Genomic DNA, 15,476 nt, shown 5'->3' on the forward strand with positions numbered 1-15,476 from the left:
TTTATACCTCTCCGCTGGCATGTAATAAAAATCTTAAAAACGGAACATTGCTGGTATCAGTACGCAATATTTACCACAGAGAACAGACGCTTAGGCTAAAATAAAATTTATATGAAAATGTTCAAATCGATATACCTTGAACATCAGTGGCTCCTACACTGCCCTTGGTTACACGTAGTTTTACAATAATATGTTTTAATCTCTCATCAAAACTCACTTCGAATACTATTCTAAATGTCTGTTATCTGTGCTTTTACTATAGAAATGATAAATTTTAACCAAAACCCTTAAAAACGCAATTAACCTATCCGAAGGCCTATCTATTTTTCCTTCCTCAGCTTCTGGCTAGACGTTTCGATGGACTCCAGCCACTGTTGCAACTCGGTCGGCATTGGTGGTTGTTTCTCCACGCCGGGAAATTCCTTCATCAGCTGCAGCACGTCAACCTTGGTGATGCACTGCTTGGACATGGCAACTGCACGCACGAAACCATCACCAAGCGTAATGAACTGCTGCTCCAGATAGATGGCCTTATCGTCCCACCAAACTAGCCGCGTGGTTATCTTATACGCGTTGAAGATCGGAATCGTCCGACGGTAGCGCACGCTGGAAGCTCCCTGCACGGCACCACCGCCCTTTGCCTTGATCTTACCGTAAATCCCAGTCAGCCCGTAAAAGTGGAACCGGGCAAAGTCCAGCTCTCGGATGTACCGGGCGTTGTTCATGTGACGAATGAAGATGTCCACGTCCTGGGTCGTGCACAAGCCGTAGATCGTGGTCTGATCGGTTACTTTGCGCTTCCGCTGGAATAGCATCCCGTACCCGAGCGTGACCACGCACCGGATGAAGTAGTTGACATCCCAGATCACGTACAGGACGAGCAGGGCGATAAGCAGTCCACAGGTGAACATCTGCGAAAAGGTTATGGAAGGATAAGTTGAAATTTTCAATCAAGATCTACCATTCTCAATTTTCTTCTTTCGTCTACATTTCTCTGCTTTGTCCCACGTTTAATAGGTAGAGTAAGTAATAGAAGATAGGTACGACATTACCTTCGAATAAGAAACAAACGTTGATAAGAAACCGGGATTTCCCGGAAATCTCCAGGGTAGTAACCTGGTACTTCTGCTCATCATCTTGTTCGTCAAAAAGTAAGCTCTGAATAGGAATCTTTACGGGAATGTCGGTAATTGAATTCTCTGATGCGGTTTATTGCAGTTAGTTAATTTTTGTAACCCTGCTTGTTGAGGTCCCTGTTCATAGATTTGAAATAAATCGTGTACATGTGGATTTTATGTGCCACTATGTCAGAGATTCACCAGACACAGCAAGGGCAAGTCTCATAGTACTCTGTCCGCGAGTTACATATTTTACTTCCCTTCGGCCATCGGTATGGAGATACATCTAGAAATAGGTAAAACTCACTTTTACGACATAACCGCAGGAACTGGGGCTCGCAGTTACGTGACCTAGTGACTGGAGGAAAATTTTAGTCATTAGGTGACGGAACTGAGAATAGGCCCCCTGGTGTCGCAAGTGCCAGAAGCCCCTCGCGAAGATCCTCGACAAAGACCCACGTAACGAAAAAAGACTACAACTTCAAGGCCGTAGCACCACAGACTAACAGGCATACCACTATGAGGAAATTCCTCCAAAAATATCGATCCGCCTTTTTTTCTAGAACATTAGCTCCACCTGTAATACACGGTCTCAAACACTCATTTGCTGGTTGGTTACCCCTCAGGCCTGCCTGTATGTAGCAGTTTTAACTTTGGACTCGTGTTTCGAATGAGACCTGTCACTCTCGTGTATTTGATTTATATCGTTTTTTTTTTTTTTTTTATTTCAATTATAGAGGTTTTAACCTTAAGGTCATTCGCCTCTTCGGGTTAGAAAAATCTCTTAGGAAAAATTTCTAACCCTATGTACGGGGTCGGGACTCGAACCCAGGTGCGCTGCGTACAAGGCAATCGATTTACCAATACGCTACGCCCACCCCCCAAGATTTATATCGTCTTCTTGTTCTGCTCTGATCGTTTTGATCGATTCAGATCAAAACACTAAAACTTGTTTGCTCAATTGAAAGGTAACGTTTAATTAAATAACTGTTATACAACAAGGGATATTCTCAAAAAAAAAATCATTCGTTTTTCGACAAAATAAATTAGATAATTTTCTCAGTTTCACTGAACAGTCTCGAAAACAACTCCATTTCATCCAGATCCTCACCGATCGGACACATTACAGCTCGTCCCTCCTAAACGGATACCCATACAGCTCATCCACAAACTGTTCGATCGTGTCTTGAATTTCCATCACATAAGCAGCTCCTTGCTGACTGCCATCCCTCTCGCTAAACCGAGTTTCTATGCTGTTTCTCAGCACTAGCAAGATATGTCGGAACATTGCACATTTCGACCATACCTCATGACACAGGCTTTGTCGGATACTGCGCAGGGATCCCACCACATCATCGAGCAGAGCCCCGTCCAGCACCAGGCCAGGCTTGTTTTGTAGTAAGAAATCCCTCGCCCGCTGACAGTACTCTACTTTGTGCAGGGTTGCTTTCAAATTAGTCGACCGGTATCGTTCCCGGATTGTCTCGTCGACATCCGGTTCCGAAAGGGCGTGCTCATAGTCCTGAACTAAATCTGACAACAGCCGTATGATTTTAACCTTCACCCGAAGATCAATGCCCTTATCGAGAACATCGAACAATAAACTGTAACTATGCGGGGTTAGAAGTTCCGCCATTGCATACGGAAATTTACGAACTAAATTACCAAAAGCGAACAGTCCGGCAGATATTTCATCCACTTTCTTAGATTGGGATATTCTAGCCAACAAAATCGAACCTCCATTGCGCTCGAATAAAGCGACTTTTGCCTTCGGATTATTCTGGACCACTGTTCCAAGCAACTTGAGACTATTGATTCTTAAAGTAGGTTCCGTCTGATTAAGACTTGGCCAAATAATCTCCTCGATTCCCTGTCTGTCGATGAATTCATTAGCGTTATCAATTTGGTGAACCAAATATTGAAGATCGGCAAAGAGAGTCTCTAGCTCCGCTTTAACAGCGAATTCGGCTGGATTTTTAGATTTCCATATCTCCCGGAATCTTTTGAACAAACTCTGCATGATGTCGCTATCACTTTTGACTTCCATATTGGCCTCCTTCAGATCCTGCTTGATCTGATCATAGCTCTTGTACTTTCCTTTCACCTTCTTCAGTTCCTTTTCGTCTAGCTTCAAATCATCCGATGGTATCTTCTGCAGCGCTTCCTTCAACTGTTCTATATCGTTGTTGAAAGGAACCTGACCATTGTCATGATCCTTTAAACCGGCCCCTGGTACGGTTGACAGTGACGAAGATTGGGTATCATTGGTTGCTTTGTCCAGCAGCTTTGCTTCCTTTTTACCGGTCGAAAGATTGATCCGAATGTGAAGACCATCCGGGATTGGTTGACCTGTTATCGAAACATTTTTTTATAATAGTTACTTTAGTTTGAATACGATCAGTCATACCGTCTGGAATTTCCTGCCATTCTTTTGTGGCCACAAACTTGGTACTGTTCGCTGCTCCGCAGCCAAATGCCACCAATTGGCTTGTGAGAAGAAAAATCGACCACTTCGAGATCATTTCCGTTTAGTTCAATATTAAACTGCACTACGTGTCTGCACCTGACAATTTTAGACGTCCAATTTCCACGCTGCTTTCATCACTTTTCCGGGTGGTCATCCAAAAACATAACAAACTCCGGCTTTCGTGTAAATAGCTATGCGCGAAAAATATGTTGCGTATTCCACATACACGTCAGTAACGAAACATATAATACCGCATGATGATAACACGCACACCAGCAGGTTTTGCTCGATAATCGATTCGAGCAGCAGCCTTGCGTGCAAGGTATACAGTGAATTTTCGATTTTAAGTACGTGTATATATTACATGTATTTCCTAGTGTATTTCTATATTTTAACTGCGATTATAAATTATTGTACAAATATAATAGTATTAAATATAAAGGATATTTTTTACATTTTAACGACATTCAATTAGCTAGAGATTACTGGGTAGGGAAAGTTATGAAAATTATAGCCATAATACTCAAGTGAGAGCAAGGATGTGAAGTAAACAGATCGGAAAACTAGAAGTGGCAGGGTCATTAGAACAGGCTTAATATCGTACGGGCTTAATTTTTGTCTTCTGCTAATGAGGGTCGAGCTAAGGCTGCATAACTACGAATCACCCACAGACAAAAATTAAAGCCCTACGATATTAAGCCTGTTCTAATGACCCTGCCACTTCTAGTTTTCCGATCTGTTTACTTCACATCCTTGCTCTCACTTGAGTACTATGGCTTTAATTTTCATAACTTTCCCTGCCCAGTAATCTCTAGCTTCAATATGTAAAATAGAAAATGTGACTAACATAGTCGAAATAAAAAAGGAAAAAATAAAGGATAATAATTTTGCAAACCCCGTCTTGGAAAGGTTGTTCTCTAGGAAGAGCGTTGCTTTAAGTTCATGCAATTTGACAGACAGCATGCATACACAGAGAACAGGCAGAACATGTACGAATTTGTACATGATCTACCTGTTAGCAGTTACCTGTATTTGTGTAAACAGTTGAACGAATATCCGTTAAAACACTAGCGCCGCCATTCCAGCATATATTTGTGATCAGCTGTAAAATTTAATCAAATTCAACTGCACGTCTGGTGATGATATTTATCGCAATTACATTTGAAAAAAACGTTATTTTTACTGAAGTAAAACACTCGAAGTGGATGTATGGTTTCAGCTATATATGTTTCTTCGAACGCGCTTTTAAAGGGTAAGGATGCACCTTAGAATATGTATTCGTTTCAAGGTATTTTAAATCTCGCTTTAATCAAACGGATTAAATTACGGAACTATGCCTAAAGAGTCATTCTGATTTTTCCATCAACAAACAAAATAAAAATGAAACCTTTCGATATGTAGGAATGAAAAGACTACATTGTAGCTATTTTCAGCATCTAATCTCACTATACTGCATTAGCGTGTTCTATTACCATCTGAATATCATGATGTTTATATGAATGTAGAACATCACAGGAAACCAATAAGCCCTATATTCACTTATAACAGCTTTTGGCTGAATATGATTTTTTTTCGAGATGTGTTTTAATTTTAAAAAATTGAACATTTTGCAATCTCTTGGTAACTTGGAAACTATTCGATGTATGGAAAAGAATACTAAACAATCAAAGTTGCGTTTTTGCATGAGCTAACATATATATTTTTTGTAATAGCTGTTTTTGTTATTTATGTTGTTATAAATTTTTTAACAGGATTTTTTTTGAGAACGTCTATAAATGAAAAAAATGGGAAAATCGTGTAAAAATTTCAGAATGAATCTCGAAGTAAAATTTCTTTGTTTAAATTGTAATGTCGCACGAACTATTCTGAGATCCACTCCAAAATTTTTACACAATCTTTCTATCATGATCCTTAATATTTAAAGAAAAAAAAATTAACAAAAAAATTCGTTTAACTTTCAAAAAATTCAATTCGTTTATAATAATTGCAGTATACATAAGTTATACAAAAAAATCGTGAATTTTTCCGGTAAGTTCATGCGAAAACGCAACTTCTTTAAAATTTCAATATATCGAATAGTTTCTGAGTTATCAACTTAATAAGTTTCAAAAACTCATAACCATGTACCATATTCAGCCAAAACAAACCTGACCGCAAAATTCAATGGCGCTTTATTCGTTAAGGAAAATTATCAAAAAGCTTGTATAGATTACTAGCTAATACCCATCGCGCGTTGCTGCGATTTTCATCGAAATAGGAGGAAAACACAATTTGTTCCGAAGCGCCATCTGGCGGGCTGATAATTCCCAACCAATAGCACACAAACACGCTCCATAACAAACGCCTACTATGTACAAATTTTTACAACAATCGGTTAAGCCGTTTGGGAGTCTATAAATCATATACATACAAACATTGACTTTTATATATATATAGATTTTTCAGTTCTTAAATCGGTCACAGAGAACATACGTCCATCTTCAGCATTCAACGTGTGTAAAAATCCCTAACGTTTTCGAAGGTAGTTAGGATATCTCCACCAGCTGCACTACTGTCGTCATCTTTTTTAGTGGCTGAGTTCAACTGAATTGACAGCGGTTTAACCTCCACCCAGTCAAACCATTCCGGAACCAGTTCGGATTTCTGAGTGGATTCAGTATTCCCGCTCAAATGCATCGACTGATTGAGTCGGAATCGGTGTTTCATTTGAGCCAGATTCCACACTGAATCCATTCAGGACTTCGAACCGGTTCCGGAATGGGTTTGATGGATAGTTTGAATAAGTTGGTGTGGCGTTTTAACGTATATTCATTCAAAAGTTTACACAAATTTTATTAGCATATTTGTTCGATCACGGATGTCTGTTCTCTGTGAATCGGTGGTCTGGCGGTTCAGAGAGATGGCACTAATCGCATGAATCACCCGTCGTGAGCCTCACCAGTAGGGATCCTTAGGTGTCAGATGGATCGTAGCACCAGGCCTGTTATTGTTCTGTGCATTAAGAATCGACTGCGAAGTATATCGAAACAAAGGGTCAAGTTCCGCAGCTGAATGAAGATACCAAGGCTTTGTTTTGCCAAAACCGCGAAGGAAGACAGACATTTACGCTGAATATAAACCTAGGAGAAAAACTCACAAGTCCTGCTGATGTCTTTTTCGTGTGTAATCTACGCACGGATAAGTACATTAACCCTTCCCAGTTAGACGAAATTTACGATCAGTAACTGGAAAACGGATTCTGTGTGCACCCTGGCAATTTAAAATTATCCACCGAAGTATATATACGCATTGTCAGAGGCTGACTACTTTCTCGTTAGGTGAGAGCTCAATAAATTATTAAAGTGTTATTTTCGGTATGTGACATCTTCTCGTATCGTTTGACCTCAGTGTAGTGCTTTCATTTACACCCTTCCTTGGTTGGTTAACGTTCGAATGAACCTACGTATGTTGTTTCTAATGACCCTGTAACTTCTTAGCTTTCCGATCTGAGCATTTCGCATCCTTGCTCTCACTTGAGTTTTTTTGGTTCTACATCTTCACAACTTTCATTACTTAGTAATCTCTAGCTAATTGAATGTCGTTAAAAAAGTGGAAAAGGTGAAACTACAATTTCAATGATAGATCTACTCAGGCCCGTAGCCAGGATTTTGTTTCGGGAGGGGCTTGAAAATTATTGCATAAATGTATAAATTCTGATGACTTGAGATAGTCACAGTAAACTGAATGTAATTATGAAATGTTCTTAGTGAAAACAATTCCATAACTAAGACAATAGACACTAAAAACCCTAAAAATATGTTGTCTGTTACAAGAAAAGCTATAGTGCATCGACGAATTAAATTTGATTATTATTAGTTTATAAGTTAGAAATTTCTCTCAAGATTCATCAAGAGATCAAAGTATTTAGGGCTGATTGAAAATGCTACGCATTCTAGACTACAAGGTGTAAATATCCAAAAACCCGCCTAACGAAACTTTACACGCATTTGCTAAACAGGAGAACGAAACCAACGTCAAGGTTATCTCCATGGATAGGAATATATCAGTGTGAAATCCAAGTTTATCGTTGCAAAGAATGTCCGAACAAAGTGAACTTCAACTCCTATTTTCATGATCAGGCTACTATTACTAGTTCTGTGACTTCATCCGAAGTATGCGTTAACTCAACTTTATGAAATTTCTGTTTAAATGATACTGATCATGTCGTAATTATAATCCTGAGAAAAACACATGTTTTTTCATTTGACTCTCGTGGGGAATGTGTTAAACGCTATCTTCGACAATATTATCAGGCAACTGAGAATAACTATCTATCTATTTATTTAAGTAGATTCTTTTTAGATACTTTCATATCATTGGACTTACGAATTAAAAATATCGTACTGATTTTCCTAGATCCCTGAAACTATAGTAAAAGTCAAAATGTAAAGTGAGTGCAAAAAACTACTGATTCCACTACAATGCAAGAATAAGATCATTAGCTCATTGACGTTCAGAATTTTGCAAAACCGTTGGAACTTGAGAAGATTACCTAGATTAAGTAAATATTATATTTGAACATTTGAAGGTATTATTTCGGATTTCATGGGTTTTTGGACAATGTAAAATATATATTTCAATGATTTAATCTACTAATGAAAACTACCCAGAATTTAATCTACTGAGCGAAACTGCTCAGAACTTGTTCACTAATTGAAAGAAAATTACTTAGCACTGATTCTGAATGCTTCTAATTTACGTAAAATTAGGTAAATATATCACCACCAAAATAACTAGAAACTATAAACACAGGTGAGCTTGATAATTTCAGCATCACTTGCTTCCGACACATGGAAGAGAACACATCGCACTTACATCTAATTTTCAAAAGAGGCTTTCTTTTAGAGTTGTCTGTTTTCAAATCACAGCAAATTATCCGTTTCCTGTGAAACTTTTGCAAAACTTTATGTCAATTCGTCAATTTTGCCTTTATGTTTGCGAATGTCTAATTTGTTCCTTGCTTCTCGCTCTCAATAATTATCCTTCCGAATGGATTCCATTTCTCCCAAATATGACATTAATCTGCGAGTAAGCGATATCCGATCTTGTAGCGGAACATTGATGTTCTCATCGTCCATATATAGGAGGATCTTAATTATAGCATTGTCACTTTCAACCATGTGTTTTAAGTTGTTCGAAATGAATGGTTTCATCTGGGCTAATTTGTTGAGCGCTAAATGCCTGACATGGTAGAACTCGCTTCCGAAAGTCCAACCTCCATTTACACCTTCAGGAGATGTTCCACATTATGAATACTCGGTCCTAAGCGAATCATCAATAATTTTATAATCACCGTATTTGGCTGGAGCACCACTTCTTGCTTCTCGACAGATTACTACAGCAACAATTATAGTAACAGTTTCTTTTATTCTTTAGGCAAGACACACAATATAAAAGTTACTATTTTTATCGTTCGCGTCGCACTGGCTCGAGCAAAAGCATAAAGTGACTGAATTTCGTGACCATTGCCTTTGGTGGTTAGAAATAGCCTTCTTCAACTTTTTCTCAAAGATTTGTTCAAACCAAATGAGCAACAAATTTTGTTAAACATCGCCGGTTTTTGAAATTCATTTTTGAAAAATTTCGGGAGGGGCTTTAGCCCCCTAGCCCCCCCTCTGGCTACGTGCCTGGATCTACTTCTCGGTAGTCATTGCACAATTAATTCCTGCAGGATTCTGCGAAAAAATGATGAAAATATTGCCATTTAAAGTTTACAACCCGTTTTTAGTTCCACAAAATTATCGCCGGCGATCCTATTTACCGATTTTTATCATTAAGGGCCGATTTCTTCATGTTCGTTGAACGGTAAAGCCAGATTTAACGCACCGATAAACCTGGTTTAAAAGTTTAAAGAATTGTCAATATACTTTTTCATGATTTAAAAATTTAGATTAAAAGGTCCTCTTGACCTCCTTTTCATTCGCATAAAGAAGGCATGCACCACTTTTAGTACTTAACAACATACCGTGAACCCGCTTGGACCAAAATGGTTGTCGCAGCTTTTGCCGAATTATTAAATGATAATAAATTAAAGCGGTGCAAGCAATCTTGGCAATCATTTATTTAGCTCATAACTTTGAATTCAAAGCAGTGAAATGTTCATATTTATACATCAATAGATAGCAATTAATGTAGGGTACAATTTATGGAAGAAACTTCTTTGAAATTAACTGCAAAATTTGATTCCAAATAACAAGATGTTTCTTGGAACAACAATTAATTAAATCAAGTGCATGATCGTGATTTTAGATCTGGTGGATAATATATTTCGCGGTACGAGAATTTTGGAATTCCAGTTCAACTTGGATCTTCTTCCATCTAGCAAAATTTTGTTAGAGCAACACGCGTAAATGTAGACATTGACGCGACTTGCAGGAGGATTTTCAACATTTTGCGAACTGATTTTTGACAAAAATCTAACAAAAGTGCCGCTCATATAGCGATTATCTTTACAATCGGGGGGTTCTAGATGAAATATAAACGAAACAGGGGAACGGTCTATTGTACACTATAAAAATTACATTGAAGTTGAAATTTGTCGGTTTTAGAACTTTTGTTCCATTGTGAACACCCAAAATTTTCGTACGATTTGTATATGACATATAATTACTATTCCTGAATGCGTTGTCCGCAGCACAACGATGCATATGTGACTTATGCAATGATTCCATTTAATGTATAGAATGCTGACGTTTCTGGTGACTCTACGAGCTAGTGGATAAAGCCGAGCACCAGGTAAAGTTTGTATGTTAGGGTAAGAATGAGTTTCACTTTTTCTAACGGGCTGTAGAGGTCAGTCTTTCATGTCATCCGAACACCCAACTTCAACGTTGTTACAAAGTTCTTTCAATTTTCGAATTCCATCGCACTGAACGTTTTCACATATTACAAAGTTAAAACACCTGGCGCATAAAGACGAAAAAATTTCACATTTTGCACCTCTGTCTTTGGTTTCATCGCACATCACAAATTGCATTTTTGATATTATTGACCCTATTTTTTCGCTGACCAACGGATAGATGGTGAAAAACTCACCCTTGGCTAGTAACAAAGCTGACTAGTGTATTTTGTGATACGTTTTGACACTGATGCGTATGCTACGCTTTCTAACTAAAAAATCCAACGTGGAACGGAAACAGACGAAGCGTTCAAGTTCAAGATCGCTACGCGACTGACGAGTGAATGCCATACTTCCATCCACGTTCACGACCGGCTTCGCGTTTGTGATTCCTCTGTTACGATCACATACAAGATGTTTACAGCGATCACGATCGATCACAATCGCGTAGATACCCCTACCTGTTGTTTCGTTTTATTGTCGTCTTCTCTGTGTCTGTAATATATCCTATCGTAGCCTATCGTGCTGCGGACATTTAGGGTAATAAAAGCATTCGAGCAGTTTTCCAAATGAGGTATCATCGTGTCACCACGTTAATTACAACCCAGTAAGTTCAACCGGAAGTCTGGCTAACTGTAGTTAGGATTCCGGATCCAGTGACACAACGGATTCTAGTAAGAATCGGTTCTGTCGCTGGAATCGGATACTAACGAGAGCCAGGCAGAATTCACTGGGAATGGACACGTATTTGGACTTATCGCTGATTGCCCTTGTAAAATGTTTCTTTGCACGTTTCCGAAATCGAGGTTTATTACAGTCCATTTTCTAATTACATCTATAGCTCCATGCGCAATTGTTGACTCGACACCGCAACGGCCTCCAACCAATGCCGGATCTCCTCCGGTTGCCGGGGTCGGCTGTGACACTCTTCAAACTGCTGCATAAATTGGATCACATTGACAGAGGACGCCATTTGTCTCGAAATCGCCACCGATCGGACGAACCCGTCCGGCCAGGAGATGAACATGTGCTCGAAAAAAATACTCTTTTCATCCCACCAGACCAGTTTGGTTTCCACCCGGAAGGGTTGAAATAGGGGCAACATTTTCCGGTACCGGATAATTGTCGCACCCTGCATTACTGCTCCACCGTTGGAGGCAAGTTTGGACCAGAACTGGCACCGACCGTACCACTGATAGCGGGCGAAATCAAGCTCCCGTAGGAAGCGGGCATTGTTCATGTGGTTCAGGAATATGTCGACGTCGTGGGTGGAACAAATGCCTGTCACGATTTTCAAAGATAGATCACATTGGAAGCACAGGTTGATGGTTGTTTAAGGCGGTTAAGTTAGCTTACCGTATGTGGTTATGATGTCGGTTAGTTTATTATTTCGTCTAGACAGTGCAATCGTTACGAATGTAAAGATTGATCGGATAAAGTAGTTCAAATCGAAGGTCACATACAGCAATACGATGATCCACCACATGTTGTCACTTAAGCACAGTTTGCCGTTATCCTATAATATAAGAACTCAATCAAATTAGCGTCTAATCGATTAATATTTCTTTCGCTAGTAATAGTTATTCTCACTTATTCAAGAACCATGTTGGGAGCGTTGTTATCTATCAATGCAGAACACGTCACCGTTGTTGACCATCCGAGTCGCTGCGCGGTACGATAAGGACTGATGTAATGTAATTCACTTCAAGCTCACGTATACGACACAGAAGCTAGTCAAATGGTGAGATAACCTAATGCTGAAAAGTTCGTATCTCATGCCTCCTCGTAAGTCTGCAAGTCATAGACCGAGATCGATTATGGGTAAATTATGCTCCGTACCGCGTATGGATGAAATATGGTATATACACTAGTCATGACTCAATGCATTAGCATAACTAAGCCGTTATTATTATTTACTGAGGCTTTGGATACGAAAAATTCATAAAAAATAAAAAAACCGAATATTATTGCTGTCGTCTATCCTGGGCACACAGCGTTCCGCTCCTTGGGTTAATTTTCTTTACCGATGGTGTATAATGGTCAGGCTCATCCTGTTCTGCTTGCTGGTCGTTCCGTTTGCCTTCTCCCTCGCTCGTGTTTGCGTCTATGTCGTCGTCGCTAGAGCAGCTTTGATTATCGCTGTTAGATGTTTTTTCGAGTGACTCCGGTATAGCCGTCTTCTTTTTTGTTTATTATTTCCCTAGACATGTTAGCTATTGGCAGGCCCGTAGAGTTTGTCACAATTATTGTTTGAAAGTCGAACTGAAGAAGAAAGCCAAAGTAAACAACAAAGAGGCGCATAAATGAAACTCCACCAAAGGCGCTAGAAGATCGTAGGGTAAGGTAGATCAATTATCAACGGGCAGACAACCCTATCCCGTACCATGAGAATTGAAGTTTGATGCCGGAAGGAGTTCCGCAATATCCGTTGCCGGTTTCCAACTTAGGCCCAACCAGTCCTGCACTAATTTGAATCTCTGGTTGTTCTTGCAAGTGCGTGAAACTCCATGTTTCATCTCAAGTTCCCAAGAGCAGGAGCTGTTTGCTTGGGGCTTGTGTCATAGGCTTCTCGAGGTGCTATATTTGGCCTCTCGAGAACTAAATTTACAAGGAATCTTTTTTGCCTATAGTTTTTGAGATCAGCAAAAGATGTCCCTTAAATGCGGATCATCAGCGCTACATTCTTCCTGAGCAAAGCGAGCATATTGATTTACCCTGGTGTGAGACGAAGCTTTTGTTTTACTATTTCTGCGAAAGAGTACTTAGAGTGCCGTATGAGGGAACGCTTCATATTCCTCGGGTTCTGTTGGTACACGGACAGGGTACTAGATCTCCGCCGAGCCTTCATTTGCTTGTACCTAATTAGTGCAATGCATGACGCGCGTACAAACAGCCAAACAGGCAGACGATTCTTGTGGAAGGAGACATAAACACAAAACAGCTCCGTTAAAGGTTACCCGGCACGATTTGACAGGGACACACCATTTTGTTCCGTCCAGTACGATTGCCATTTAAAATCTTCGCTCAGTGGAGCAAGAGGTCTTTTAAATTAATGGTGACTACACCATCGTTCACAATTTTGTGAGCGGGCATGTATGTCTGATAGTTCTTCATTAAAGGCTTGTCGCCAGTAATGTCATTTGTTTGCTCTGTACAGATTATCACAAAGCTTTTCAGATATCTGTCGCAATAATCATTCGAAATCTTCAGAATACCTAACGGATTAGCTTTGATCCAAAAGAAGATCGGATATGATCCGATCGAGTTTAATGTGTTTGACTTTAAACGGGAAATCAGACATCCATTCAAGTATCAGCTGGGTTGGGGTTTGACAGACAAGTTAGAGGATCTTAAAGTAATAATGCGGTCTTTTATCCTCACTCGATGTATGACTCGATGAAACCGATTTTCTTAGCAACACAACGCTAACATTTAAAGCTGTCTAATCATAACAAATATCACTTATAAATACCTAGCACCAACTGATTTCATGAGTATGCATAAAAATATACTGAAAAAATAAATTCAGTTTGGACAAGGAAAAGTTTTTTTCAAATATTTTATTTTCCTTGAAAGTGCCCAACTTGAATTTTTGACGGTAGGTAGGGAACCTAATTACCCATCTTGGAACAAAATTTCATCCAAATCAAAGATTTTTTTTGTAAATCGAGTTCAAATTTTTAATATCGATTTTTTTCAATATTTTTATTCTAAAAATTGACTAATTTTGTGAAAATCAAACCTACAACATTTTTGTAGGATTTGTCATTTTTAGACTAGAGCCATTTGAAAAAAAAATCGGCGAAAATTTTTTTTACCCTAGATCATTTTTGGGAAAACAAACTATACAAAGTGGCTTTTTGTGACAAAGTCTTCAGTTAGAGAAAGTTTCATTAAAATCTGAGAGGGTGCTGCCAGTTCTGAATACGATTTAGCGCGAAATTCGTCTATAGTAAGTCATGATAAGTGTGCCATTTCTATGTATAGCAATTATTGTTTGAACGTCAAACTGAAAAAGAAAAACAAACACTAAAAGGATGCAAAACTGACACTCAGCTAAGGGCGTCAGAAGTCCTCGCCACGGCCCTGGCGAAAGACGAGAAAGAAGGTATAGACAAGTAAGAAGGTATAGATTGTAATGCCAGGAAAAACATTTCTCTAAGTATCATTTGTGGCAGATTCCACTTCTCCACACTTCGACATGAATCTTTTGATATAAGCCGTGGTAGTGCGCGGTGCCAAATTGTGTAGGCGAATTTCCGTCAGATCATTGTCCACATATACGGGAATCTTTGTTTTGACGATTTGGTATTCGACGTCGTGTTGCATGTTGTTCATCACTACCAAGCCTTCTGCCTCGGCTAAGATGTTGAACGTTATCGGTACTAAATGCCTCGTATGATGTAACTATATGTGTAACACTTCTGTTCCATTTTCACCTGGATCAAATGTTCCACCTTGCGTACTGTGGGCTAAACACGGGCCTGTGAAAAGTAAATCGCGATTGTGTTCTCCCGTAATGAGCGCAAATTATTTTGTCATTCGCTCATTTCACTCTGTAACCCGCCAGGGTAACAATTTAGCACTGGCGTGAAATATACCTATTCGTGCATGCTCTCTCCGTAGAGTGTATTGTTTACGTTGAAGTTATGCTCACCGCAGTTCGATACCGTTCACATTTAGTTTGTAAATTTTTGTATAGTTTCGCGTTTGTGAACGGTTTTGTGCGTTCAGATAGGTGTAGTGAATTTTGTTTTATGTTTGTATATAAGAAAACATTGGGTTTAGATAGGTCACCGCTCTCCTCTCGCTGCAAAAGTGATTGCTGACTATGCTGTACCATAGCAATGACAGCTATGCGGCGGTGCGTTTTTTGTGGTTTGGTCGAGTGAAAAAGGTGGCCATCGTGAAAGAGTAGAAAGTGACGGACCACGCCATTAAACAGACGTCCAGATAAATTTTGTCTTTTTCAGGACAGTTTCCCGCCACTAGAAGGTAGTATTCAGCGCGCGTG

General features: G+C 39.3%; 3 protein-coding genes across 3 annotated transcripts; all 3 read right to left on the minus strand.

Moving 5' to 3' along the window:
• Window position 1: 1 nt before the first annotated feature.
• Window positions 2-10,907, minus strand: LOC131676693 (protein THEM6). The gene is made up of 2 exons (XM_058955946.1): window positions 10,660-10,907; window positions 2-911 (listed from the first exon to the last, which is right to left on the minus strand). Exon 2 carries the CDS (start codon window positions 909-911, stop codon window positions 321-323), a length of 591 nt encoding a protein of 196 aa, XP_058811929.1. The 5' UTR covers window positions 10,660-10,907; the 3' UTR covers window positions 2-320.
• Window positions 2,148-3,814, minus strand: LOC131676685 (nucleotide exchange factor Sil1). Its single transcript, XM_058955934.1, has 2 exons — window positions 3,526-3,814; window positions 2,148-3,467 (listed from the first exon to the last, which is right to left on the minus strand). Exons 1-2 carry the CDS (start codon window positions 3,638-3,640, stop codon window positions 2,242-2,244), a joined length of 1,341 nt encoding a protein of 446 aa, XP_058811917.1. The 5' UTR covers window positions 3,641-3,814; the 3' UTR covers window positions 2,148-2,241.
• Window positions 10,908-11,248: 341 nt separating the features above from the next.
• On the minus strand, window positions 11,249-12,141 carry LOC131676694 (protein THEM6-like). Its single transcript, XM_058955947.1, has 3 exons — window positions 12,053-12,141; window positions 11,819-11,978; window positions 11,249-11,743 (listed from the first exon to the last, which is right to left on the minus strand). Exons 2-3 carry the CDS (start codon window positions 11,946-11,948, stop codon window positions 11,298-11,300), a joined length of 576 nt encoding a protein of 191 aa, XP_058811930.1. The 5' UTR covers window positions 11,949-11,978; window positions 12,053-12,141; the 3' UTR covers window positions 11,249-11,297.
• Window positions 12,142-15,476: the final 3,335 nt, after the last annotated feature.

Source organism: Topomyia yanbarensis, chromosome 1 (genome assembly GCF_030247195.1).
Source record: "Topomyia yanbarensis strain Yona2022 chromosome 1, ASM3024719v1, whole genome shotgun sequence".
In the NCBI taxonomy this organism is placed as follows: domain Eukaryota; kingdom Metazoa; phylum Arthropoda; class Insecta; order Diptera; family Culicidae; genus Topomyia; species Topomyia yanbarensis.